At 44.9% G+C, this 27,736-nt stretch overlaps 1 protein-coding gene across 1 annotated transcript in view; it reads left to right on the top strand.

Moving 5' to 3' along the window:
- Positions 1–6,699: 6,699 nt before the first annotated feature.
- Positions 6,700–27,736, top strand: part of DOK2 (docking protein 2) — a 52,335-nt gene continuing 31,298 nt past the window's right edge. The window contains exon 1 of the mRNA XM_040346134.1: positions 6,700–7,272. Coding sequence (XP_040202068.1) covers positions 7,210–7,272 — 63 coding nt within the window. The 5' untranslated portion in view covers positions 6,700–7,209. The remainder of the gene's footprint in view (positions 7,273–27,736) is intronic.

Here is a 27,736-nt window from a genome sequence, read left to right as displayed (position 1 = left end):
AGTGTGCTTCCAAATTCTCTCCCAATCTAACAAGGAGATATCACGTTGTAAGATCTGAGTCTACTTTCTCATGTAGAGGTGGGCATTCACCGCCATAGGGACTGCCTCATGCAATATTTTATAGATGGTAGAGATCATTTGAGGCTCATGAGGGCCTCTAGCGCATAAGGCCTCAAAGTCGGTTGGCCTCTCCAAAGTCAAAGAAGGGGACCTGGTAGAGAAAAAATGTCTAATCTGTAAGTATGAGCTTTTGGGGAATCTGATGCTGTTTTTGCAGCTCGGGGAAAGTCAGGAAATGTCGAGTCACTGGATTAACGAAATGTGGTAGTTGGAAAAGTCCAGTCTTGAGTCCAAGGCAGCATACGATCATAGGAGAGACTATCTGGGATGTCTGGATTAAATGGAACATTCAAGAACAGAATAGCTTAACTTCTCCTTTAAGCTGAACTTCTGACACCTTTCAGTTACATCTATTCGTTAATAGCCACAAAGGATATGTATACATCTATTTTGGGTGCACCAATGCCTTTGCAAACTAAGATATTAACCTTGTAAAACTAGCAATGACTTCCCCACTGTGCATTACAAAACCTGTGCAGAGAGAAGAGCTGTTGGAGGGACCCAGCAGGCTCAACACACTACAGGCTGCCTGCAGAAAACTACAGAATAGGGGCAGATACAGGACCAGTGTCCCTGCACAAGGGAAAACAGCAGCAGTGACTGGTCTTTATTACAGTAAGCTTCTGCACAAAGGAAAAGTTTGGAATACTGGTTATCCCAGAGTTCAGCTTTAAAGTATATCCAATCTCAATCATTAAAGTGGTTCTGAAGGCCAACCCCCCCCTTATACTTTCCTGAGACCGATTTTAATCCAGCGATGTACACAAGATCAATGTCTTTCTTTGCTCTCTCCCTCCTCATAGGTTCAGACACAGCAGCGGGAGCCATTGGCATTGGCTTGCTATGGTAGGCTCTCAGTGGAGTGGAAGGGACTCAAAAAGAAGAGGATCCAGGCTGCTCTGTGCAATACTATGTACGCTGTATATACAGTATATATATATATAGCAGCTGTTTTTTTTCACTTTACATACGAATGAGGTAGTTTTGAAGATTTTTTCAGCTCATTTTGCCTCAATAAATTTTCTTGATTTTTCAAATGTAGCGCTACCCCTTCAGGAGCCGCTGGTTGATTTGGGATTGGCGAATTAAGTTACCTCTAATCATTATCTAGGGGTGATGGTAGTGAGTAGAGCAGTAAACGAATGTCCAATAAGGTTTTCTGAATGCTTTATTTCTCGGCCCAACATGACCAACATCAACATGAGGTAGGACAGGAAAGGTTGATGAAGTAAGAGAACCTTGCAGTATCAGGCCTGGATAAGAGAGGAAAGCAATCCTGCTTTCAGTAATAGTAGTACAGTTCGTTGCCACTCCAGCCAGAGTGGGTGAAGTGCCCTCGGACAGACTCCTGCCACGAGCCTGGCAGCCGAAGTGTCACTTTAAGGATGCTGGGAGGAGTAGGACTCTGCCACAGACCTGGCTCTGATGGGGCCTCTGCCACAGGCCTAGAACTTGGATGAGCTAAATAGTTGAGCTTATCCTCCCAGTAAATTTGCGCTAGGGTCGCCGGTTGACAGTGGAAGTGTACCTGTCAATGTCCAGGTCACCAGATCCCCCATGGTTCGTTCAAGCCCTTTTGGACAACCTGTCTCCGGGTTCTCCTCAAGCCGATCCCCCACCGAGCGGCATACAGCCTTGTATCGCCTCAGTAGAAGGGGGACCCAGTCAGTCACTGGGGCCCCTTTGTGGCATCAGTTGCTCCAGGCCAGGAAGGCCCAGAGTCTGGAACTCCATATGAGACGGGAGCGCACCTTCGGTAAAAGTAGCGTTCGTAATGGAAATAGCACATTCGTCACGCTGTAACAGACTGAAAAGCGTGAATCGTCTCTCACCAAACTTTTACTTAACACGCAGTAACATGAGATTAGCAAAAGCAGCCCCAAGGGTTGTGCCAGTGGAATCGAACTTCCCCTTTATAGTGCCGTTGTACGTGTTGTACGTCACCGCGTTTGAGAACGATGAGATTTTGTCTTGACAGTGTGTACGCAAAGAAAGCTTGACAAGATTCTCGACAAGCCTGACAAGAACCTCGTCGAGGAAAACGACATTTCATTTACGACGAGATTCTCGGTCGTGTGTACAAGGCCTCAGAGTCAAATCATGATCATGCATAGTCCGTCATTAAACAAAAAAATATTTATAAATAACAAAAACAATTATTTTGAAATGCGTAAGTCTTTCGGAGTGTCTTCCTCATGGGATTCGCACAGTTGACAGATGATGCGGGACATTGTGGATATTGATGAGCTTGATATCATATGCTGTTTGTGAATACACGTGTTTTATATTTGGAATATAAAGGTAATGCGCAAGGCTTGTGCACCCCTTTGTATTTGCTTTTCCTAATGTTCCTTTGGGGCTTCCCCGGTCCTAAGGGGGCTGCAAATCCTTGCCTCATTTGGAGTTAATAAAGATGAAAAAGTCTTCATTGCTGAAACATTTATCTTGAGCGCAAGCGGTTGTTTGTTTTTGTCTAAATATTCTGTACAATTACATTGACAATTGACAACTAATAATTACATTGACGTTTACAAACAACATCTAGATATATAGAGATAAATGGTTGACATCTGACTAATTGCTATTCCCACATTACACAGGAACATTTGTTGCTGCTTTTTCCACCTAGAAATTTGTAAAAAATGTGAAAGTCTTTGTATTTCTTTAGTTTGTGCTTTTTGATGCTCTGTTTATTAGACATAAAAAGTAGAAAGGGGAAGCAGAGTGCTTTGAAGGTCTTGCGTACATGGATGTTAAATGGATTGCTTTGGAAATGCAACGACGATTGGATTAATATGTATTCGTATAGCATCCCGATTGACTTGTACAGAGGAACAAATGCAGCATATAAAAACTGCTTCGCTTACGTAATGCAACAGGATGTATGGTACAAGCAATCATAAATACAAGTTAGTTCTAGTGCATGTAATCTTCTTCAGAATTCTTTTTCTTTTTTTACATTTAGAAACCCTGTGTACATAAGATCTAACACTGATGAAAGTGAAAACATAGGACATTAACCCCTTCATGACAAAAAGTTAGGCTAAATTTAGTTTTTGGTTGCACTGTATTTAGTGGAGCAATGATCATTTTTTTTGGTCTGGTCAGGGTTTCCCTAAGGTCAGTGGTCGACTGTTTCTGAAAAATGACAAAAAAAAAAATTCGAACATGCTTGAATTTTTTATGTCATTTTTTAAAATGTCATTTTTTGTGTCATAAAAAATGATCGTGTGTGGGCAAAAATGAAGTTTTAAACCCGCACATACCCAGAAGCAAGTTTTGAGACGGGAGGTAAAACTACCATTCATAATGGAGTAAGCACATTCATCACGCTGTAACAGACAAAAAAAGCACAAATCGTCTTTTACTAACAAGTAACCAGCTAAAAGCAGCCTCAAGGCGAATAGAACTTCCCCTTTATGCCGCGTACAGACGGCCGTTTTTTGTGATGAAAAAAAACAACGTTTTTGAAAACGTCATTTAAAATGACCGTGTGTGGGGAAAATGTCGTTTTATGTCTTCTGAAAAACGACAAAAAAAAATTCGAACATGCTCAAATTTTTTGTGTCGTTTTTCAAAACGTCGTTTTTTGTGTCAATGAAAATGATAGTGTGTGGGCAAAACGACGTTTCAAAATAACGTTTTTAAACCCGCGCATGCTCAGAAGCAAGTTATGAAGCTAGGTTCAATGGAAAAGAGTGCTGAACGTAACCGCGCTTTGCTAGAGCATTTTGAAAAAACGATGGTGTGTAGGCAACGTCGTTTCAAAACGTTGTTTTATTTCATGATTCAAAACGTCGGTTTTTTTTCATCACAAAAAACGACCGGCATTAGAGTGCCGTCACTTTGTTCATCATTTTTCAAAAACGATGGTGTGTGGGCAACATCATTTTTAATGATGAAGTTGGAAAAATTTCATTTTTTTTCATGATAAAAAATGACATTTTTTTTCATCACAAAAAGTGATCGTGTGTACGGGGCATAAGGCCTTGCGCCAATTGATGTCTTTTATTTTACTGGCAGCGAAGCGGGTCATCCCTAGACTGTGGTTGTCCACCTCAGCCCCAACAATCCCACAGCTGCTCACTACTGTAGCTGACATACACAGAATGGAGCATTTGAAGGCTACAGTGGAGGGTACGGAAAATACATTTTCGGAAATGTGGTCAGTATGGGACGATTCAGTATATGGGTCTGAAGGAGATGAGCCGAGTTAGTTAACGTCAATTGCCTAAGTATTTCTCTAGTGTGTTTGCAATTCGGTTTTCTTTGTGTGCGGATCTTTATGTAGGTTTGTGTGACCTCTATGACCCCTGGACGGGTGGTTGTTTCAAACTTACCTCAAATGTTTTTTTTGGTGTTTTACTTGATTTTTTATTGATCTATTTTTTCCATAATTTTTTAATGGGATTGACTTTCTTTCTCCCACTTGAGGCAATTGTTTGTTCACATTGCCATTCCTATATTTGTACAAATTATGTATTCTCAGTAGTTCACTAAGACAGTGTATACCTGTATTTTTTCAAACTGTTAATGATTCATATATATTCTCTTTTGTATGATTTTCAAAAATTTATAAATAAACAATAAAAAAAAAGAGGAGAAGTTAAAGGAGAAGTACAGCCAAAGCTTGTTTTTCTGCACTTCTTCTATGGCCCGTTGGCCGCTGTCAGCTGACGTCACAGAGGCTCGGGAAAGATCACAACTATATAGTTAGGATCTGCCCACATGCCTGGATCGGCACCTGGGTCAGCCTCATAGAAAGTCGCTGAGAGCCTGAGCCGGCCGCCCCCTCCACAGCCCAGCGCTCCATTGAGCGAGGGGGGGGGGGGCAGAGAAGACAGCAGTGACTGACAGTCAGCAGCTCTTTGCTCAGGAAGCCCTGAGAACCGAACGATCGACAGCAGGGTTGGCCCATCCATTAAGGGCTCACCGCCCCCTCTCTCCAGCCACCCCCTTATATGTATCATGGATAGATTCATGCATTGCATGAATCTATCCATGGCCATCGCTGCCACCCCCTATTCAGGCATCCGGCCCCTTTTCCCTTTTCGGATGCCGGGCGCTTGAATTACAGCGGCCGTGGTGTAGGACACTTTGTGGACCATTTGCTTGCATCCTAGCAACCAATGATGTAATTGGTTACTAAGAAAGTGACAGCTGCACAGTCATTTGTTGTGCCAAAACAACCAATAATGCTGTGAAAAGTAAAAGGACAGAACCGTGATGACGTCACTTCCGGTCGCAGCCGAGATCGGAAGTCTTTTTACATACATGCTGTTTGTTTGCCATATAACTGTAAGTGTATTTGCCATATAATAAATTACTTTTACCAAATATACTGCACCATGAGCCCCCCTTTTCCTCTTTATGTTATTTGAGCATGAAAATTCGGGGAGTCTGACCGTGTTTGAATGAGCAAGAAATTGATCTGCCAGTGATCACTCAGCCAGTGGAATTTACCAGAAAGGCTTATTCATGAGCCAGATGAGGTGAGAGGCTGGGGGAAACGTGGGCACCTGCATCGGATGGAGGCACATGCACCTTGTATTGGATGATATTTCAATAGAAATTGGATTCTGCATTTGCACTTAGACTGTATGCACTTTTTTGGACTGCTCAGAAATCTTCTAGCACAGAGATTATTTTTGCACATCTTTGCTTGTAAGAAAAGTGTACACACGACCGGTTTCCTCGGCAAAAAAAACAACCCAGCAAGCTTCTTGCTGGTTTTTGCCGAGAAACTTGGCCGTGTGTACGAGGCCTAATGCCCCGTACACACAATCACTTTTTGTCTTGGAAAAAAATGTAATTTTTCATCATGAAAAAAAACAACATTTTTCCAACTTCATCATTAAAAATGATGTTGCCCACACACCATCGTTTTTGAAAAATGATGAACAAAGTGACGGCACTCTAAAAGTTCTATTTGCCTTGAGGCTGCTTTTAGCTGGTTACTTGTTATTAAAAGACGATTCCTGTTTTTTTGTCTGTTACAGCGTGATGAATGTGCTTACTCCATTATGAATGGTAGTTTTACCTCCCGTCTCATAACTTGTTTCTGGGCATGTGCGGGTTTAAAACGTCGTTTTTGCCCACACACGATCATTTTTTACGACACAAAAAATGACATTTTAAAAAATGACATAAAAAATTGAAGCATGTTCGAATTTTGTTTTGGTCATTTTTCAGAAGACAAAAAACGATGTGAAGCCCACACACAATCATTTTAAATGACGTTTTTAAAAATGTCATTTTTTTTCATCACAAAAAGTGATCGTGTGTACGGGGCATAAGAACTGAGCAATCAATGGTGTTTGATCGCTCAGTTCTCAGTCTTAGAGCCAGCGGGGGACAGATGCAGCATCGAACTGCTGCTGCATTCACCTAGGTAAGTATAATTAAAGAAAAAAACAATTGATTCCCATGCTTCACTTTTAAATTAGGCCATGCAGACAGGTGCATCACCACTATGCGGTGTTCACACAAGTGTCACCAGATCTACATAGGTGTACACATAAATCACAAGATGAGGCAGTTGTCTGCAACACACTCAAATAGACTTTTTCTCTGATGACATGGTGAGTTTCACAGCGGAAGCGTGTTGAAGATAGGGAGGAACTGAGAACTGCAAGACAGAGGGAGAACGAACAAAAATATTGAAGGGTAGAGGAAAGCTACAAATGACAGAATGCAACACAGGAGACTGCAAAGAGAGACATAGAAATAGACAGACCCTGTAAGACTGAAAGTATCCAGGATCTATCATAGAGAGTGACAGAAGAGCAGAATGAAGAGTCCATAAAAGGCTCAGACAGATGTTGAAGGGGAAGTTGATGGCAGGGTGACGAGAGTATTTCTGCGCATTACAAAGCTGTTTTTTTTTTTAAAGAGAGATGAAGGGTGAGGACGGTGTTTGGATCTGAGGAAGTTAACTTTTGCTTTAATGCAGAAGAAAGCGTTCATGGTTCAGAGATTGCAGAGAGTGTTTTTTAGGGATAGTGCACGGTGTGCGGCCACCAGTACTATAGAAGACTGAGTGCAGTATAGGGGGACCGCGCCATACGTGGGCAGACCCAGGGCAAGGCGATGGAAGGGGGATTAGTAAAACAGGGCTCTCTGTATCTTCAACATCAACAACGCTTTGGAAAGGTGAGTGCAACAAAAATAACTTTGTTACCTGTCTGTCAAAACTTCTAATTGTCAGGCCCCGTACAAACGACCGAGTTTCTCTGCAAAATTCAGCCAGAAACTCGATCGGAGCTGTATTCTGCCGAGAAACCCGGTCGTCTGTACACTTTCGGCCGAGGAAACCGACGAGGATCTCGTCGGGCCAAATAGAGAACATTTTCTCTATTTCCTTGTTAGTCAATGAGGAAACTTGGCTCGCCGAGATCCTCGGCGGCTTCACAAGGAACTCGACGAGCAAAACGATGTGTTTTGCCCGTCGAGTTTCTCGGACGTGTGTACGGGGGCCTAAGTGTATATCCCACATTTAGCTGCTGCTTTTGGATTGGTCCATCCCTTTTTATTTCTTATTTTTTGTCATTTTTTATTTACCTTTAATAGCGCAGTTTTTTCCCCTTTATCTAATTGTTAGGCCTCATTCACACAAGCGCTGAGGCCTGTAGACTGTGAATGGGCCGTCTCTTTATTAAGCAGCCAGCCTATGTAAGTGTATGGGGAATGCGAAGGGAACGCAGACACCGCCGCTTGTCCCAGTTTGACAGGTGTGCAAGTGCTCTGAACACAGACAATCAAATTGGGGCGAGCAGCTGCATGAACAAACAACCCATTCACAGTCTATGGTCCTCAGCCCCCGTGTGATCGAGGCTTTAGCCAATATATTTTTTTATCTTGAAGTCTAATTGAAGTCTTGCTTTTTATCCTTGTTATGTAGTCAGGCTGCATAACACGTAAATCATTTTTTTTCTTATTTGTTATTATACACCATATTACCAAAAGTATTGGGACACCTGCCCTTATATGTACATGGACTTTAATGGCATCCCAGTCACACTATTAGATTTTCTGCAGATTTTTGTCTTCAAATTTACCAAAACCACATAATATGAGGTCAAACCTTAACCCATTCCATACAGGGCATTTTCACCCCCTTCCTGCCCAGACCAATTTTTAGTTTTCAGCGCTGTTGCAATTTGAATGACAATTGCGTGGTCATGCAACACTGTACCCAAACTAAATCTTTATGTTTTTTTCCCCCCACAAATAGAGCTTTCGTTTGGTGGTATTTGATCATCTCTGCGGTTTTTATTTTTTGCGCTATAAACAAAAGAAGAGCGACAATTTTTTTTAAAAACACAATATTTTTTACTTTTTTATTTAATAAATATCACAATTAAAAAAAAAAAAAACTTTTTTTTCCTCAGTTTAGGCCGATACATATTCTTCTACATATTTTTGGTAAAAAAAAATTGCAATAATCGTATATTGATTGGTTTGCGCAAAAGTTATAGCGTCTACAAAATAGGTGATAGATTTATGGCATTTTTATTTTATAATTTTTTTTACTAGTATTGGCGGCGATTTGCGATTTTTTTCTGTGACACACAGATCCACACTCCTGCCGTGATTATCGGCAATCGCAGGTGCCTGGCGGCAATCATATGACGTCCACCCGGATCGGCGAGGGGTTCCTGCCGCCGTCATTTCCCTATGGAGCGGTATGGAAGGGGTTAAGAGTTTCAATTTGTATGCAATCAAGCAGGCCCTTGCACTACATGAGAAGAAGGAAAATCACCGCTCAAGGTGGGTCTGCTATAGGGTCATACACAGGTGTAGGATTCCAAGGGTGCTGGCAGTGCACTAGGCAAGCATGGGCGTAAAATGAAGGATGGATGGCCGCACTCCAAACCAAACAGGTTGTCTTTATTTAAACGAACAGCAAAACATACCAGATCACAGCAACAGAAACAGGAGGATAACCGACGTTTCGCACTGACTTAGTGCTTATTCATGGCTATGAATAAGCACTAAGTCAGTGCGAAACGTCGGTTATCCTCCTGTTTCTGTTGCTGTGATCTGGTATGTTTTGCTGTTCGTTTAAATAAAGACAACCTGTTTGGTTTGGAGTGCGGCCATCCATCCTTCATTTTACGGCCATCCTTGCACTACATGGTTTTGGTAAATCTGAAGACAAAAATCTACAGAAAATCGAGTAGTGTGTATGGGGTCTTAGTCTATAGGGTTCAATATTGAGTTGGCCCACCCGTTGTAGCTATAACGGCTTCAACTCTTCTGGGAAGGCTGCCCACAAGGTTTAGTAATGTGTCTAAAGCCCCACACACACGGTCGTACTTTTTGACAACAAACTTCTAAATTCCCAGGTTTTCAAAAAAATCCGACTGTATGTACGCTCCATCGAACAAACTTTTTCGGTTTTCATTGGACAAATGTTCGCTCTCCAAACGGACAAACTTTTCGGCAACAAAAGTCCTACAGTGCAAAGTCCTATCGTGTGTACAGAAGTGAAAAACGGGGGTGTACTGCGCTAATTCGATAAATAGTAAAGCGGCAACTAAAATGTTATACAACACTAATAATAATGGTCAAAGGAAGAGCTGCACTGTTGTAAGCTAAAATGTGACACTAGTGATAATGAAGTGCTAAATAAATATCAATTGAAATTATGAAACACCGACTGAGTGAAAAAAATGATATCTGTAAATAGGTCTGTGAGACCTAGGGTTGCCAACTCATCCCTTTAAAACAGAACACATATTAATTACACAGGTTCTGTGGCTGATTAAGGAGGTAAATAAACTCACTTGGTGCCTTATTTGCATTAAATTAGCCTCAGAACCTGTGTAATTAATATGTGTTCTGTTTTAAAGGGATGAGTTGGCAACCCTAGTGAGACCTCAGTAGGATAACAAGAAGGGGTTAATTTCTAAATTAGGTAGAAACCTGAGAATTATCAAGTGAATAAATAGCAGTCCGTGTGAACAAACCAAAAAAACGTGTAGGACTTTTGTCCAAAGTACAAACACATATGCTCAGAACCAGGGGAGGGCTGGCAGCCTTAGGCCTGGGGGGAAAGCCCAGTCAAGTGGCCCAAAGAGCGCGGAAAAGTGATGGATCGAGGAAAACATTCTAAGATTTTTCAGGATCACAAGAGTCCGCACAGCACCCCTTTTTATACACTGGGAGGCAGGAGAAACTAGAGAGGGTGAGCTTACCAGGATGGAGGCTGAGGCGCAGGCAGGCTGTCTGATGCTTTTTTGGGTTCAAACTTGTCCAGTGCCAACACATGCCCGGGGAGTGTGGGCAGGGCAGACTCAGAAGGAGGAGAAGCAGATGAGCTCTATCTCTCCTCGTGTCTGTGCAGCCTTTCTCAACTAGTGTTCCTCCAGAGGTTGCTAGAGGTTCCTTGAGCAACTTCTGTCTCTCTGATGAGTAACCACTGACACCATCCATCTTTTTAGCTATCTTTAAGGGGGGATTCTACCCAATGACCACAAATGTAAGGAGCATTCTTCCTACTAACCATCACACTAATGTACTATGCACTGTAGACATATAGCCGGATTCAGGTAGAGTGGCGTATATTTGAGCGGGCGTAGCGCAGCTCATATGCGCTACGCCGACGTAACATAGAGAGGCAAGGCCAGTATTTACAAAGCACTTGCTCCGTAAGTTACGGCGGTGTAGCGTAAATGGGCCGGCGTAAGCCCGCCTAATTCAAAGTAGGCAGGTAGTGGGCGTGTTGTATTAAAATGAATCGTGACCCCATGTAAATGAAGCGCCGAACAAACGGCGCATGCGCGCGCATGCTCAGAATCACGTCGAATTTACTCCCTAAGAAACGCTGGCTCAATTCATAAGACGTGAACGTAACCTACGCCCAGCCCCATTCACGTACGACTTACGCAAACGACGTAAAATCCGACGGCAGTTCCGACGTCCATACCCTAACATGACTTACACCTACTATTTGGTGGTTTATCTTTGCGCCGGACGTACGCCTTACGTAAACGGCGTAGCTTACTGCGTAGGGCGCAAGTACGTTCTTGACACAGCGTATCTAGGTCATTTACATATTCGATGCGTAAATCAATGGAAGCGCCCCTAGAGGCCAGCGTAAATATGCGCCCAAGATACGACGGCGTAGGAGACTTACGTCGGTCAGATGGAGCCGAAATTCAGGCGTATCTCCTTTGCAGAATCAAGCACATAGATATGACGGCGCATCCCTGGACTTACGCGGCGTATCATTAGATATAGGGTTGTCCCGATACCACTTTTTTAGGACCGAGTACAAGTACCGATACTTTTTTTCAAGTAGTCGCCGATACCGAATACCGATACTTTTTTTAAATGTGTCCCCAAATGCAGCCATGTCCCCCCCATATGCAGCCATGTCCCCCACATATGCAGCCATGTCCCTCACATATGCAGCCATGTCCCTCACATATGCAGCCATGTCCCTCTAGCCATGTCCCTCACATATGCAGCCATGTCCCTCTAGCCATGTCCCTCACATATGCAGCAATGTCCCTCTAGCCATGTCCCTCACATATGCAGCAATGTCCCTCTAGCCATGTCCCTCACATATGCAGCAATGTCCCTCTATCCATGTCCCTCACATATGCAGCAATGTCCCTCTAGCCATGTCCCTCGATGCGGCGGCGTGATGCGGCGGCAGCGACGGGGGGGGAAAGGGGGGGGGGGAAGTATTCTATTTAGGTATCGGGGGTATTTGCGCGAGTACGAGTACTCCCGCAAATACTCGGTATCGGTCCCGATACCGATACTGGTATCGGTATCTGGACAACCCTAATTAGATACGTCGGCATAAGTCTTTTGAATCCGGGCCATAGTAATTATTAGCAGGGGTTCCTTGAGCCCAGAAAGATTTTATTTTTAGAAGAAGATTTTTATTAGTTTTGTGGCGCGTTAAGAACTCGGAAAGTTAATAAAGAGTTCCTCTGTGTTAAAAAGGTTGAGAAATGCTGTTGTACAGCGTGTGACAGTATGATGCCCAAAATATACACATAACTTCCCTTTGGTGGTGTTTGTAGATATAAAGTGAGACTAGGAACAACAAAATAGTACTGAGTTGCTAGGAGTTTGATGTTATAAGTTCACAAATAAACAAAGTTTTGTAAACTGGACTTTGGCAACTTTTTCTGTTTCAAATAGAAAGAGACAAGATACAAAACCAACTGTAATATCATCCCAGATAGAAAACAATTGAGCTTCAAGTTTAAAAATGACTTGCTAAGCTATCGCTAGACTTGCCAGGCTTCACAAGTTTGTTGCACAATTGCAGCAAGTCAGTATTGCATGACTCCACATCAACTTTCTTTGCAAATGTAGCGCCTGTGTACTTTACAGTACTGGTGCTAGTTAAATTTAAGGGTAGATCAGAGTGTAGGTAAACTCTGATCCAGATTGTTAGTAGCAAATTGCGGTCTCTGTCTCAGCTTGGCTGTGCTGTGAGCCCAATTCTGCTGTGCTGGGGTGTTCTTCCATCCCTGGTGCTGCAGTGGAGTTAAGGTTTGGGTGGTCTTTCCCAGCAGCCAATCACAAGGGTTTGTCCTCGCTGTGCATGCTGAGGAGGGGTATTTATGGGGCAGACGCCATTGGTTCTGGGTCTTCTTCGTCCGGTGTGGCACCCACCTTTAGGGTGGCCACATCAGGGCGCCCCGGCGTTATGGCCTACCTGGCCGGGGCGTGCGTGCCATGTGGTGTTCCTGGATCCGGGGCTATGCTGACCCGGAGCATCTGAACAGTGACGGGGACCCAGTGAGTGACTGGTTTCCCACTTTGAGGATCCCAAGCTGTACTACTGTTCGGTGGGGAGTCAGTTTGAGGAGCGCCATTGAGAGGCTGGCGGTTCAAAAGGGCCTGGACAAACCACCGGGGATCGAGGTAGCCGGACACCGAGGGATTGATCACCCGTCGGTCGGTACCTGGGCGACAAGTTGAAGGAGATCCTGACGTAACTCATTTCAGGAGGCATATCTCCAAGAATTCAACCCAGAGGGGACCTGTCTTTCTGAGGCTCATTGAGAGGGGTCTGTGGCAGAGACTTTCTCCCAAGTTCAAGTTCACCAAGGAGGGTCTGTGGCAGAGACTTTATCCTACAATTGTCCGAGTGATACTCCGGCTGCCAGGTCAGTGAGAGAGGCCTGTCCGGGTACACTAGACCCACTCCGGCGGAAGTGGTGCTAAGAAGTGTTACGCTTGGGAGCAGGACTGTTTCCTATCATTACGCCTGAATCTGCTATTCTCCTATCTTCTTCGGCTTTACTTTCCTCACCACAAGTTTACTGTTTTTACCCGGCTGGGTAATAAAGAGCACAGCATAGAGCACCTGTCTGGACATTCCTTTACTTCTACTACATGCAATACGCATCATTCACCCCTAGGAATTTTGGAGGAGCCACGAGGTAACACGCCGCCCAAAAATCCAGCAGCTCCACTGGGGGTAATGCTACACAAACATTCTGCAAGTCTGCTGCAGGTTCTGGTTCAGTTATGTTGTGCTATAGTCAGGGATTTTTTTCCCCCGCAGAAAATAGGTGCAGGAACTTAACCATGACCCCCCAAAACCCCCTCACACACACACATACACCCCCAAACCTCATCACATAGTGGGTTAATAGTGTGGTCACATTTCACCACCAGTAGGAGGATCTTAAGGGGCAATAAACACCATAAGTGCATTATATACAGATCGCAGTGTTGGGGTGTGGGGGGGGTACACACAGAGTGCAGAGTTTGGGGGTGAGCTACATAGAGAGTGCAGAGTTCAGCCTCCTTCCACAGCCACCTACCTCTGCATCCCCCATTTACATCTCACTTTCGCCCTTCTTCAGCTCTGACCTCTCCATACAACCCCCCCCATCTTCTCCCTCCCTCTTAAAAGCTCCACCATCGCCCACATGTCTTACTTTTGTTGCTGTATGAAGCTGAAGCACCTAACCAGCTCTAGTACTTTTTACACACTGTAGGTGGCTTTACCTCTCTCACTTGCAGGGAGATCATCCAGTGGGGATGTACCCCGAGCACCGGCACCTCCCTTGTCCACATCCGGCATTGAGTGGGAGGCACTCAGGAGATCGGATTTTAGGGAGCCGGTGAAAGACAAGCTATCACTTGTAAACACAGGGGTCGGACTTGTGTTTGCAAGTGATAGTGGTAGGCAGTAAGCGGAGGGCCTGAGCCAGAGGTGGTGGAACTGAGTTCCACCAAGTTCCAGCTGAAAAAAATCCCTTGTTATAGTCATCCCACCACAGGGGTCACTGTGGCTGAATTTTCATGCTTTAGACTTGCAGAGCTCTTGCTGTAGACTCACCACTGCAACTTTGCTTTTGCTAGAAACTTCCCACGCAAATTTGCTACAAATTGGAAAAATGTCAACTAGAACTTGTGCTTCAAGTGCTCTGCAAGTGTACAACTTGCCAGTGAAAATGTGCAGCAAGTTAACAGTCTTACAATTCAATACTGCCACAAATTTGTGGCAAGTTATCCTTGCCATCTGGGAAAGGATAAAGTCTCTAAAGCCGGCCATAGACAGTTTGAATAATGTATGAGCAAGCTGAATGTTCCCAAGCTGATCGATTGATCAACTTGGGTATAATCAGCCTGTTGGATTTTACGTGCGATTTTTGCTAGCGGCTGTTATACCTGGAGTTTAGGCAGGGTTGCTCCTCACAAATGTACTTGCCAGGAAAAATTATCCTGGTTGATTGATAGCGATCTATTGATTTCTCCCTAAGTTTGGCCTTGTTGCACTTTTCTCTTCTACCACTAGGCCAGGTACTTGGGGCTACTAGATATGAGTAGGGCTATGCCAGGTCAGATTATGGGTATATGGGGCATCCCAGCCAAATGGGCAGGGGTTTTCTTGAATCCCTTGGCCTGCTGAAGGAGCCTATATAATTGGGTGAGGTCAGGTGATCTATGTTCTGTGCCACCTGGATGGACGTATGTTGTATTGCCTGGACTGCTAGGCCAGAGATTGTGCCTATCTCGGGCACATCTGGCTGCTAGGCTGTCCGAGGGCCTATCTAGAAGCAAGAGAGCAGTGCAGGGTTGGGACTGCGGCTTGCAGTTCAACCAAAAGTGACAGTTCTGCCAGCTGGAGAAACTGATGTGGTCGGAGGTAGAGGGGAATCCAGCGGAGGTGACGCTTGCTAAGCTGCCTTGTGTGTCAAGCCAGGGACCGAGCAGGCAAGTGGGGTGAAGCTTGAGAGGTGTCTTGAGTGCCAAGCTAGGGACCCAGCAGAGAGACGGGGGTGCCGATTGAGGAAGATACCACCGTGAAGATTGGAGGAGCACAAGGGATTCAGTTGAATCAGTGGGTCTAGTGAAAGACTGGGAGCTCAGTGGGCTGAGGAACTACAAGGAGTGATTGTAGTAGAAGTGAGAGAACTGTTACGCTTTATGTTAAGAACTGTTTAAAGACTATTGCAATAGGAGACAGCATTTCTGCACCTGCAGATAGGGCGTTTTGCTGGATGCCTTTCCCTACATGGCTATCCTCTTATTGAAGTCTCAGAGTCTACCAATTGAACTTGCGACTACTCAAGGGTGTCCTGGCCCTTACCCTCTCTCACCCAGTGGCATCTTAAGAGCATTATAGGCCCCCGGGCAATACAGTGCACTGGGGCCCTTTCTACACAATCGTGCACGAGAATTTACTGACAAAAATCATGAAATTTACTGGCAGAACCACATTTTTATTACTGGCACTGCAAAAAAAGTACCTAGAATTACAGTTTTACAAATTTCTTCATTGACATGAAGGTTAGGTTACTATAACCCAGCCTGCTCAGAGTTTCCTCTTACATCAGAGTCTGCAGGATTCCCCCTTACAGTGAAAGGGAACTCTTATGTAAAGGGGAACGCTGCAGATCATGATGTAAGGGGGAACTCTGATGTGGAGGGGGGCTCTGGTGACCAGAGACCACCTTATATCAGAGTTCACTGCTTTCTCTTTACATAAGAGTTCCCACTTACATCAGGGTCCTTGAATTGTAAGGGGGAATCCTGCAGACTCTGGTGTAAAGGGGAACACCAGGAACTCTGATGTGGGGGGCACTCTGGTGACCAGAGACCACCTTCCGTAGAGTAAATACACTAAGGGGGGGGGGTCACTAATATGTTTGTATTCACTTCCCCCTTACATCAGAAACCACCCGCCCCTTAGACTGGACTGGCGGCGCTATCACTGACCTCCTCTCAGGTGCAACATGCACGGCTCAGTCAGATGGCTCCAGCTTGGCTGCTCTGGTTTTATCCTACTGTCTCCTCATGTCTGAAATCTCCCGTGACCCCCATCCCGGTGGCGCTCCCACTCTTGACTCCTCTTCAGACTCTTCCTCAGAGACTGTAGACACGATACAGTTCTACAGTTCTGACCCGCTGCTCTCCACCATTTTTTACTGGGGTCGCTGGGCAGCCGATGGGGGCCCCCCAGACAAGTGGGGCCCCTGGGCAACTGCCCAGCGTGCCCAATGGAAAAGACAGCCCTGCTCTCACCCAGAAAAGTTTGTTAAGAGAAATAAAAATCTCTTTTGCATTCAAGAAGTCTCTGGTGCCCAATAACTCTATCCACCTTGCACCCACTATGCCTCACAACCCACCATACACAGAAAGATGCCAGCTATCTCTGGCCCTGGAGGTTATCATTGAACAGAAGGGAGCATGGGCTGGGACCTTGCTACATACCCGCTAGCAATTATCACTGTGTTCTTCTGCTGGGACAGCTTTCACTGCCGGGAGAACACAATAACTTTGTGAGAAGGAAAGATAATTGCTCCGCCTATGTCCGACTTAAAGGGACACTAAAGGCAGAATTTTTTTAAATAACAAACATGTTATACTTACCTCAGCTGTGCAGTTCGTTTTGCACAGAGTGACCCGGATCCGTGTTTTCTGTGGTCCCTCGGCGGCTGTCTCGGCTCCTCCTCGCAAAAGCTTTCCACGTTCATGCGAGCTCCCTCGCATGGTGGAAAGCTTTTGCGAGCACGCTCCCGTGATACATCGGCGGCCATAGCCGCTGACTGTATCACTCGGCCCGCCCCCCGGCGCGCCGCGTCATCCGCTGTGATTGACAGCAGCGCCAGCCAATGGCTGCGCTGCTATCAATCCGCCCAGCCTAGCCAATCAACGGCCAGGCTGGGAAACCAAGAATATCACATGAACACGCCCGGGAATTTCGAACGGTCAGGTAAGTAAAACGGGGGCTCGGGGGGGCCAGTACCATCGGATGTTTTTTCACCTTAATGCATAGGATGCATTAAGGTGAAAAAACTTTTACCTTTACAACCCCTTTAAAGCATGATAAAGACTATAAAGCAGCCTTTCTCAACTAGTGTTCCTCCAGAGGTTGCTAGAGGTTCCTTGATCAAATTCTGCCTCTCTTAAAGGGTAACCACTGACACCATCCATCTTTTTAAATATATGTAAGGGGGGATTCTACCCAATGACCAAAAAAGTAAGGAGCATTCTTTCTATCAACCATCACACTAATGTACTATGCGCTGTAGACATAGTAATTGTTAGCAGGGGTTCCTTGAGCACAGGAAGATTTTATTTTTAGAAGAAGATTTTTATGAGTTTTGTGGTGCATGAAGAACCCGGAAAGTTAATTGAAGAGTTCCTCTGTGTTAAAAAGGTTGAAAAATGCTGTTGTACAGCGTGTGACAGCATGATGCCCAAAATATACACATAACTTCCCTTTGGTGGTGTTTGTAGACATGAAGTGAGACTAGAAACAAAAAAATAGTACTGAGTTGCTAGGAGTTTGATGTTATAAATTCACAAATAAACAATGTTTTGTGAACTGGACTTTGGCAACTTTTTCTGTTTCAATCACATTTATAGATTTTTCAACAAAAGACAAGATACAAAACCAACTGTAATATCATCCCAGATAGCAAAAAATTGTGCTGAAAGTTTAAAAATGACTTGCTAAGCTATTCCTAGACTTGCCAGGCTTCACAAGTTTGCAGCAAGTCAACATCACATGACTCCAGATCAACTTTCTTTGCAAACATTCTGCAAGTTCTGGTTCAGTTATGTTGTGCAATAGTCATCCCACCACAGGGGTCACTGTGGCTGAATTTTCATACTGTAGACTTGCAGAGCTCTTGCAGTAGACTCACCACTGCAACTTCGCTTTTGCTGGAGACTTGCCATGCAAATTTTGCAAAAATTTGGAAAAGTGTCAACTAGAACTTGCCAGTGAAAATTTGCAGCAAGTTAACAGACTTAACAATTCAATACTGCCACAAATGTGTTGCAAGTTTTCCTTGCTAGCTTGGATAATATACTTCCATCACATTCTGGAAATATGGCTGGGAAAACTAGAAAAGTAAAGCAGGCCAGATGTCCTATGGCAGTGATGGCGAACTTTGGCACCCCAGATGTTATGGAACTACATTTCCCATGATGCTCATGCACTCTGCAGTGTAATTGAGCATCATGGGAAATGTAGTTCTAAAACATCTGGGGTGACAAGGGTCACCATCACTGTCCTATGGGAATGCATTACAGAATGAACGCCCAGCATTAATTAATAAAAGGTAGTATTATAACATTTCCCATGACTCTAAACCTGTTGGTAAGACTTTGACAGTTTTTTTGGAGATTTACCAGTAAAACAGCTTGTACGATTCTTTGAAAAATATTACATTTTATTACATCTATTTTTAGCATTCTTCTTAAGAAATGGCATCATCCTAGGATTACACATGAGAATTCCTGAATATTTCTGATATTGACAATTTTGACCACCAGGAGCCGCTGTACTCACTATTCGATGTTAGTATATAAATCCCCCCCTGCTGTTCTAATCTGTTCTGACAGCCAGAACCCTCTGGTCAGCCATTGGCCAAGAGTGCTGATTGGGAGGTGATCGACAGACCTTTTTTGGTCATGCCCAGTTCAGCCGGCTTCTGTCGGACCAGCTGCAGTACAGACGAGCCGAATGTCGGCCAATTTCTATTGAACTGGCCGATGCCGCCAGGCATTCGTTCCGTGTGTACTAGGCTGAACTTTACTTAATGCAGCCCATTCAACTGTGTTCAACGTCTGCTGGAAATAATCAATGAAGATTTATAGAAAGGCTGAAATATATTTTGGGAAAAAATGCTGCTTTAGGTTCCTTACTGTACCATGTAAATTGGTTGAACACAGGGCTTTTTTTCAGTGGGAACACAGGGGGACACAGCTCCGGCACCTCCAGCACTGAATGTATGTAATAGCAAGGGGCGTGGGGTGTGCTGGAGGGTCTATTAATGCTGGCTGCTGGGGATCTGTTTTTGTGTGAGAGTCTATTGTTGCTGGGGATATTATGTTGCTGGTAGGGATCTACTGTTGAGGGAGAGGTCTATTGATGCTGGCTGCTGGTAGAACCATTGTTGCTGCTGGGGGGAGGGGGTCTAATGTTGTACAAAAACACCATAAATGCTCTCTGGCAGATTAAACTTTACTATTGTTCACTGCTTCACTTGAGACAGCCTTGCTACTGTTCACCTGATGCCAAATGTCATCTTATGCCTAGCCCCTACTGGCATGGGCGTCCGCTCCATAGGGCAAGGGGGGGCAAATGACCCCCCTGGAAAATCGAGAAGGTGTTGAAGAGTCTCGCGGCCGCGGGCTGTCTGAGCATTCCCGGGCCAGATGTTACACAGACACAGCGAGCAGAGTGAAGCCGCCACCCCCTCCAGTGTTTATGTATACACAGGGGAGGGAACCTTCTGTGAGCCTGTGACCCGGCCGTGCTGATGGCTGATCTGAGGTACTGAATGGGATGGGGGGAGGGGAGGTCCGTCTGTGCTGAAGGGGGGGTTTGTGCTGAATGGGGGTCCATCTGTGCTGAAGGAGGGGGTCTGTGCTGAATAGAGGGGTCTGTGCAGAATGGGGGGGCTGTGCTGAACGGGGGGTCCATCTGTGCTGAATGGAGGGGTCTGTGCAGAATGGGGGGGTCTGTGCTGAAGGGGGGGTCCATCTGTGCTGAATGGAGGGGTCTGTGCAGAATGGGGTGTCTGTGCTGAATGGAGGGGTCTGTGCTGAAGGGGGGTCTGTACATTCTCTAGGCTATATTTATATGGGCATGGAGTGAAGCTGAATTATCTCAAGAGCTATTTCACACTGCCAGCTGAGCGCATTATCGGTAAAGCGCCCCAAAAAAGTGCTGCTATACCATTGTTTTAGCTGCGCTATTCGGCCGCTAGCAGGGCGCTTTTAACCCCTGCTAGCATTTGAAGAAAGGGTTAATTGTGTATCGCCGCAGCGGACGCCCATGCCTACTGGTAATGTTAAATTGTGTTATTACCATTATTAATACATTGTATACTTGCCTAGTTACTTACTAGTTACTTTCAGTGATTTCCTGCGATATTGCACTGTATGTTTGTACACTCAAACTGGTTTGTCAGAGGGGCTGAGGTTCTTGAGAAGGCCGAGGCAAGAAATCGCTATTCTTATGTAAAATTATAGTGAACTATGCAAAAATGTTACTGAAATTCCATTTTAAACCATGCTTGAAGTCACAGCGTTCATAATATCGTGCATCTATGACAATCTAGAATAAAAAATGTACGTGCAAGTATCCAAATGCTATATAAATCATTTGCTGCACGGTACAATACTGTGGAGTTTATTACCAAAGCTAGAGAGGGCAAAAGTAGTGACAATTTTGCAGAAAAAAAACAATCGGCTTCTAATCTCAGCTTAATTAAGCTTTAGCAATAAAATCTGTAAGCTTATTGGTATCTCTGCAGAATTGTGACTACAGAATAATTTGTTCTGGGAAGAGTAACTTAGATGGGGTTGTGCTAGCTAGGACAGGGGTCTCCAAACTTTTCAAGCAAAGGGCCAGTTTATTGTCCTTCAGACTTTAGGAGGGCCGGTTTGTGGCCAGCAGGGGCAGAAAATTTTGGCATCAGTGACAATAAAAATGGCCTCAGGATTGGTGGTCAATAGGCGGAGTGGTGCCCCTATTAGTAGGAGGAATAGTATCCCATCATTGGTATCAGTGGAAGTAAGAGTGCCCTATAGTTGGCATCAGTGTGAGGAATAGTGCCTCATATCAGTGGAAGCAATAGCTCCCCAAGGGCCGAATAGAAGCAAGCAAAAGGGCCACATCTGGCCCTCGGGCCGCAGTTTGGAGACCCCTGTGCTAGGAGGAGGGATTTGTGGGAATAAGGCCTCGTACACACGACCGTTTTCCTCGACAGAATCCATCAAGAAACTTGGTGGCAGAGCTTTTTTGCGGTCGTGTGTATGTTTTCCGTCGAAAAAAACTGTCGTGGATCTCGACGAGCAAAAAAGAAAGCAAGTTCTCTTTTTCCTCGTCTGGAGTCTCAATTTCTCGTTGTGTTCCTCGTCGGGCTGGTTTACTACGAGAAACACGTTCGCGTGTATGCTTAGAAACCCGCGCATGCTCAGAATAAAGTATGAGACGGGAGTGCACCTTCGGTAAAAGTAGGGTTTGTAATGGAGATAGCACATTTGTCACGCAGTAACAGACTGAAAAGCGTGAATCGTCTCTCACCAAACTTTTACTTAACACGCAGTAAGATGAGATTAGCAAAAGCAGCCCCAAGGGCGGCGCCAGTGGAATCAAACTTCCCCTTTATAGTGCCGTTGTACGTGTTGTACGTCACCGCGTTTGAGAACAATGAGATTTTGTCTTGACAGTGTGTACGCAAAGAAAGCTTGTCAAGATTCTCGACAAACCTGACAAGAACCTTGTGGAGGAAAACGATGTTTCTTTTCTTTTACGACGAGTTTCTCGGTCGTGTGTACGAGGCCTGTGTCCTAGGGGAGGGATTGAAGAAAGAAGATTTGTGCTGGGAGGGGAGATGGGGTGATTGTGTACCAGGAGCCGATGGGGGAAATCAGGGCTAATAGGAGGGATTGGGGGGGGGGGGGGATTTGTGCTGGCAGGGGAGATTTGGCAGAAGAAGATTTGTTCTAGGATAGAAAGTTTGATGTGTGCTAGGCTGGGGAATTTTTGGGGTGAGGGAGATTTGTACTAGGAGGGTGAATTGGGGTGGGATTTTCATGTATTTTTTTGTGAAAATATTGTATAAAAATACCACCAGGTTTGTGTGTGTGTGTGTGGGGGGGGGGCATCAGGCAGGTTGTATGGGCCCCATGATTCCTAACAGAGGCCCTGTTGATAGGTGTGACACTCTCAGATCAAAAAGTACAGACTAGGGAAGAGTTAGGCCTCGTACACACGACCGAGTTTCTCGGCAAAAACCAGCAAGAAACTTGCTGGGATTTTGTTTTTGGCGAGGAAAACGGTCGTGTGTAAATTTTTTGACGAGGAAACTGTCGAGGATCCCGTCGAGCCAAAAAGAGAGCATGTCCTCTTTTTCCTCGACGGGAATGGAGAAACTTGCAATGAACTCGACGAGGAAAACGATGTGCTTCGCCCGTCAAGTTCCTCGGTCGTGTGTACGAGGCTTCAGAACCCCTGTTAGTTTTTTTTTTTTTTTTTATTGCTTTCTGTAACTTTTCTGTGGGAGATTTGCTGGACTTGATGTACTGAAGACAAAAAGATTGCGTACTTTGCAAAATGCAGTTGCACTCTGCAAGTGCAGCTGCTTCAGAGCTTAGTAAAGGTCTGCTGACTTTCATCAGTCAATCACGTGCAAGCAAAAATGCTTTTTTTTTTTTCTTTTGGTTTTTTTTTCAGTTTTCCTTGCATGTGATTGTGTATTCTTTGCAAAGTGAAACTTTACCTCATTTACTAAGCTGTGGAGCAACTGCACTTTGAAAAGTGCACAGTCTGTTTGGCTTTAGTAAATCACCCCCAGTGAGTGTACACAGCTGTATACAGGACAGGGCCACGACATCCTGCATTCACTGGGGGAGATTCACAAAGAGATACGACAACGGCTCCATAAGAATCAGTTACGCATAGATCTCCCTTAGATCCGACAGGTATAAGTGACTTACACCGTCGGATCTTAGGCTGCAATCTTCCGCTGGCCGCTAGGTGGCGTTTCGGGTTTCACTCGCGACGAATATGCAAATGAGGAGATACGCCGATTCAGAAACGAACGCTCGCCCGTCGCTTTTTTTTTTACGTCGTTTGCGTTCGGCTTTTTCGGGCGGAAAGTTACCCCTGCTATATGAGGGGTAGCTAATGTTAAGTATGGCCGTCGTTCCCGCGCCGAGTTTTGAATTTTTACGTTGTTTGCGTAAGTCGGTCGCGAATAGGGATGGCCGTAATTTACGTTCACGCCGAAAACAACGACGTCCTAGTGACGTCATTTGGAGCATGCGCACTGGGAAATTTCACCGGCGGCGCATGCGCAGTTAAATCGGCGCAGGGACGCGCCTGATTTAAATTGTACACTCCCCCTAGCCGCGGAATTTGAATTCCGCCGGGTGAGTTACAATCCGCCGGCGCAAGTTTGGAGGTAAGTGCTTTCTGAATACTGCACTAGCCTCGCAAAATTGCGCCGGCGGATCGTAAATCAGATAGATTACGCGGATCTAAAGATCCGCAAATCTATGTGAATCTACCCCACTGTCTTTTCTCAGTCTTTCAGGTTGAGCAGCACTGGATGTCATTCAATCTGGAAGACTCAGGACATCTTGTGGTGAAGAATAGATAGTGCTGGAGGACAACTACTCCAGTTTGAAGTTGAGTATTGCAGCTTTCTTTTTACCACTGCCCTAGGGACATAATAGCAAAAAACTCTTGCATGCTGGGGACTTAGTTGGGTGGCAATTATTTGGTGACAGACGATGATTATAAACACGTATGTTATGTAGCTAAATAGCTATAATATGTGCAGTGGGGGGAAAACTGTGTCCTTCAAATACATTTTAGCAGTGCTAGCCACGCATGTTTTTTTATTTGACCTTTTTCTATTTGATCAAAATTTTTGTTAAGATCTGGTGTTTTTTCTTTCCAACTCATGACCATTTTTGTGTTCTTTCAATTCAATTAAATCTTTTATCAAAAGTCAATTTTAAGCGTCTTATTTCGTGTTCTATCGACTGAATGAAATCTTTTATCCAAAGTCATTTCTTTACACAACTTACTGTGTGTTCTATCAAATCAATGACATCTAACTAAAGTCACTTTTTTACACATCTTATTTTGTGTTCTTTCAATTCAATGAAATCTTTTATCCAAAGACATTTTTTTTTACTCATGTCTTTTTTGTGTTCCTTCAGTTCAACAAAATCTTTTATCCTAAGTCAAGAGAAAATCAATTGATGTTGTTGAAAATCCTATTCAGTTACCATTTGGTCAACCTTAGGTTAGTTCTGAAATGACAAATAGAAGAATCAAGTATTGAAAATGTTAAATAAATCACACATTTTAAAACATAATTAACCTTTTTCAAACCTGTCCAATCACGCGTAAGAGCATTGGAGGACTCAGGTACAGTAGGTGTTTGGGGTGGGGGGGGGGGCAGTTAGTGGAGTCTTTTTTACCTTAATGCATTAAAGTAAAAAACAACTAAACTTTAGAACCACTTTCATTTACTGCAGGTCTGATTTAATGAGACCCAACACCAACTTAAAGCGGAGGTCCTCCCTAAAAATAAAAATTACATAAAAATGGTAAAAAAATAAATAATATATTTTATTTTTTATTTTTTTATTTCCAGAAATGGTGGTTGCTAGGCAGATCTTCCTAATCTGCCTCTTCCTAGTCCGCGGCTGGTTGTCCTCCTCACGTTGTCTTCTGGGGAATAGGGCGCTCAGTCTTCTGGGATCTGTGTGTATCCCAGAGAACAGCCGCCCCTTCATAAAGTGCGCATGCGCAGTAGGAAGCGGGCAGTGAAGCCTTAGTGAGGATGGCGGCGGCGGGACTTGCCACAATCGAGGGATCGGCCTGGGGGGGGCGACATCGCGGGGACCTAGGACAGGTAAGTGTCCTTATTAAAAGTCAGCAGCTACAGTGTTTGTAGCTGCTGACTTAAAAAAGAAAATCGCGGCTGCACCTCCGCTTTAAAAAATTGCAGGGAAAGTAAGCAACTTAAAGCTGCGTTTCGACAATTTTTTTTTATTAAGCGTCAGCAGCTTCAAATACTGCAGCTGCTGACTTTTAATATATGGACATTTACCTGTCCAGGGCGCCCACGATATTGGCACCCAAAGCCAATCTGTCCCTCGGCTCTTGGGTGGAGACGCCGCCATCTTCGGTAAGGGAATAAGGAAGTGAAGCCATGTGGCTTCACTTTCTGGTTCTCTACTGCGCATGTTGTCTTCTGGGACCTGTGTGTCTCCCAGAAGACAGCGGGGGGGACGGAAGAGGGGCTGGATATGGCGTAGATCGCCACGGATACTGCATCGATCTAAGCCTGGAAGTGGGAGCAAATACCTGGATTACACAGGTATCTGCTTCCCCCTCCCCCTTAAAGGTGCCAAATGTGACCACCGGAGGGGGGGAGGAATCCGAAAAGCGGAAATCTATTTTTGGGTGGAACTCCACTTTAAAGCACAGAAAAATCAAGTATTTGAAATGTTTACTTGCAGTTTTCCCTTTCGTAAATTATTTTTGTATTCACTTGCGATGTGGCTTTGAACTTGCTAGAAAATTTGACTAGAGAGTTCCCTACATTGAGACATGTATAGAAACGTAGAAATGGCAGTTGTTTTACCTGTTTTATTCTGCTGCTTTCTGCAGAAACATTTCGGGGAGGAAGTCCCAGGCCTTGCAGATTTGACATATTAGTACCATTTTCAGGAACTTTGCTTGTCACATGCTGTGAACATCTGTGGTCACAGAATTTTATTTTTTGCATTGTAAATGTTTTTTTTTTTATGCCACAAAATAGGTATTGAAAGTTATAACCAGCATTTCTATCCAGAATGATGGAATAGTGGTGTTCAAAAAACACCTTTCTGTCATGCAGCTGACATCATCTGATTTGGTCGAAATTAAGGGCCAGATCCACAAAAACCCGGCGCAACGTAACTTTTTCAATTCAAGTTACACGGCCGGAAAATTTCTACCTAAGTGCCTGATCCACAAAGCACTTACCTAGAAATTTTCGGCTGTGTAACTTAAATCCGGCCGGCGCAAGGCGTTCCTATTCAAATGGGGCGAGTCCCATTTAAATTAGGCGCGCTCCCGCGCTGGCCGTACTGCGCATGCTCACGACATCAATTTCCCGACGTGCTTAGCGCGGTTTTACGTTGCGCCGAGTTTTGAGAATCGCGACGGGCGTAAAAAAAAAATACGAGTTGCGGCGGGAAAAAAAAAATTTGAAAAAAAAAAGACGGCGACGCGGGATAGAAGGGTCTACTTTTACAAGGCCTAAACAGTTTAGGCCTTGTAAAAGCAGCCCTAATTTTACGATTGCAAACTAATACTTACGGAGAAAAAACGAAGCTGAAAAGCTTTGTGGATCTCCGTAAGTGCTAATTTGCATAACCGACGCGGCATTTCGACTCGAAATGCCCCCAGCGGCGGATGCGGTACTGCATCCTAAGATACGGCAGTGTAAGTCCCTTACACATGTCGGATCTTCTGTCTATCTATTGGAAACTGATTCTGTGGATCAGTTCCAAAGATAGAAACAGGGATACGACGGCGTATCAGTAGATACGCCGTCGTATCCCTTTTGTGGATCCGGCCCTAAGCACCTGAGGATAGAAGTGACCCTGGATAGAGATAAAACTTCTGTAAGATGTTTATTATCGTCTGTGTCCCCATTGGGGAGAGTCACCTTCGCAAATTGTCATCATCACTTTTAGGCATGAGGTTCACTGTTACCATGGGTTTGATTTGAATCCTGCAGGGTAAAGATTTGCAGTCCCAGCGAATTTACATGATGTGATGATTTGCCCAGGAGATTTTCTGTTAAACCTTAGGGCTCTTTCACACGGGCGGCCCGTTCAGGTCCGCCTGCCAGTTTTTTAGGCGGACCTGAACGGGCGATCCATGCTCCTCTATGGAGCCGCGGATGTCAACGGTGACCCGCTTCGATCCGCCAAAGTGTGACGGAGGGAAAACCTACTTTTCCATCCGTCTGGCGGATCGGGTGAACACGGACAGATGGTCCGTGTTCATCCAATCCCCCCATAGGGGAGAGTAGAGAAAAGACAGGGCGTTCCATGCACAGTGTGCGGGGACCGCCCTGTCATCCGCCGGCTCAGCGGGGATATACGGAGCGATCCCCGCTGAGCAAGCGGAGGTTTACGGGGCGGATCATTACTGATCCGCCCCGTGTGAAAGGGGCCTTAGTGTTATATATGGCCTTTGAGGTATGGCCAGCGGGCTTAGAAGGCCCAATAAAGGGCTTTTGGATAAGCCAGCCCCTCACTATAAAAGTGTCAGCACAGAGCAGACTTGTGGTTGTGTGGGCTTCCTTAGAGTACTCTGGTTTCCTTCCACACACCAAAGACATACTAGTAGTTTAACCACTTCAGGACCGGAAAATTTGCCCCCTTAAAGAGGAAATAAACCCTGCAAAGGTAAAGCATAATGGGCTACTATGCATTGCATAGTAGCCCATTATGTGTCACTTACTTGAAACCGAAGCCTGGGATGTCACCGCTGTTCCACAGGCTGGAAGCGTCCATCTTCACCCCTCTTCCTTCGGGGCCCACGGACTTTGGCTCTGTGACTGGCCGGAGTCACGTGGGAGCCTCC

This window comes from Rana temporaria, chromosome 3 (assembly GCF_905171775.1).
Source record: "Rana temporaria chromosome 3, aRanTem1.1, whole genome shotgun sequence".
NCBI classification, from domain to species: Eukaryota; Metazoa; Chordata; class Amphibia; order Anura; family Ranidae; genus Rana; species Rana temporaria.
This window is presented reverse-complemented; position numbering and strand designations above follow the sequence as displayed.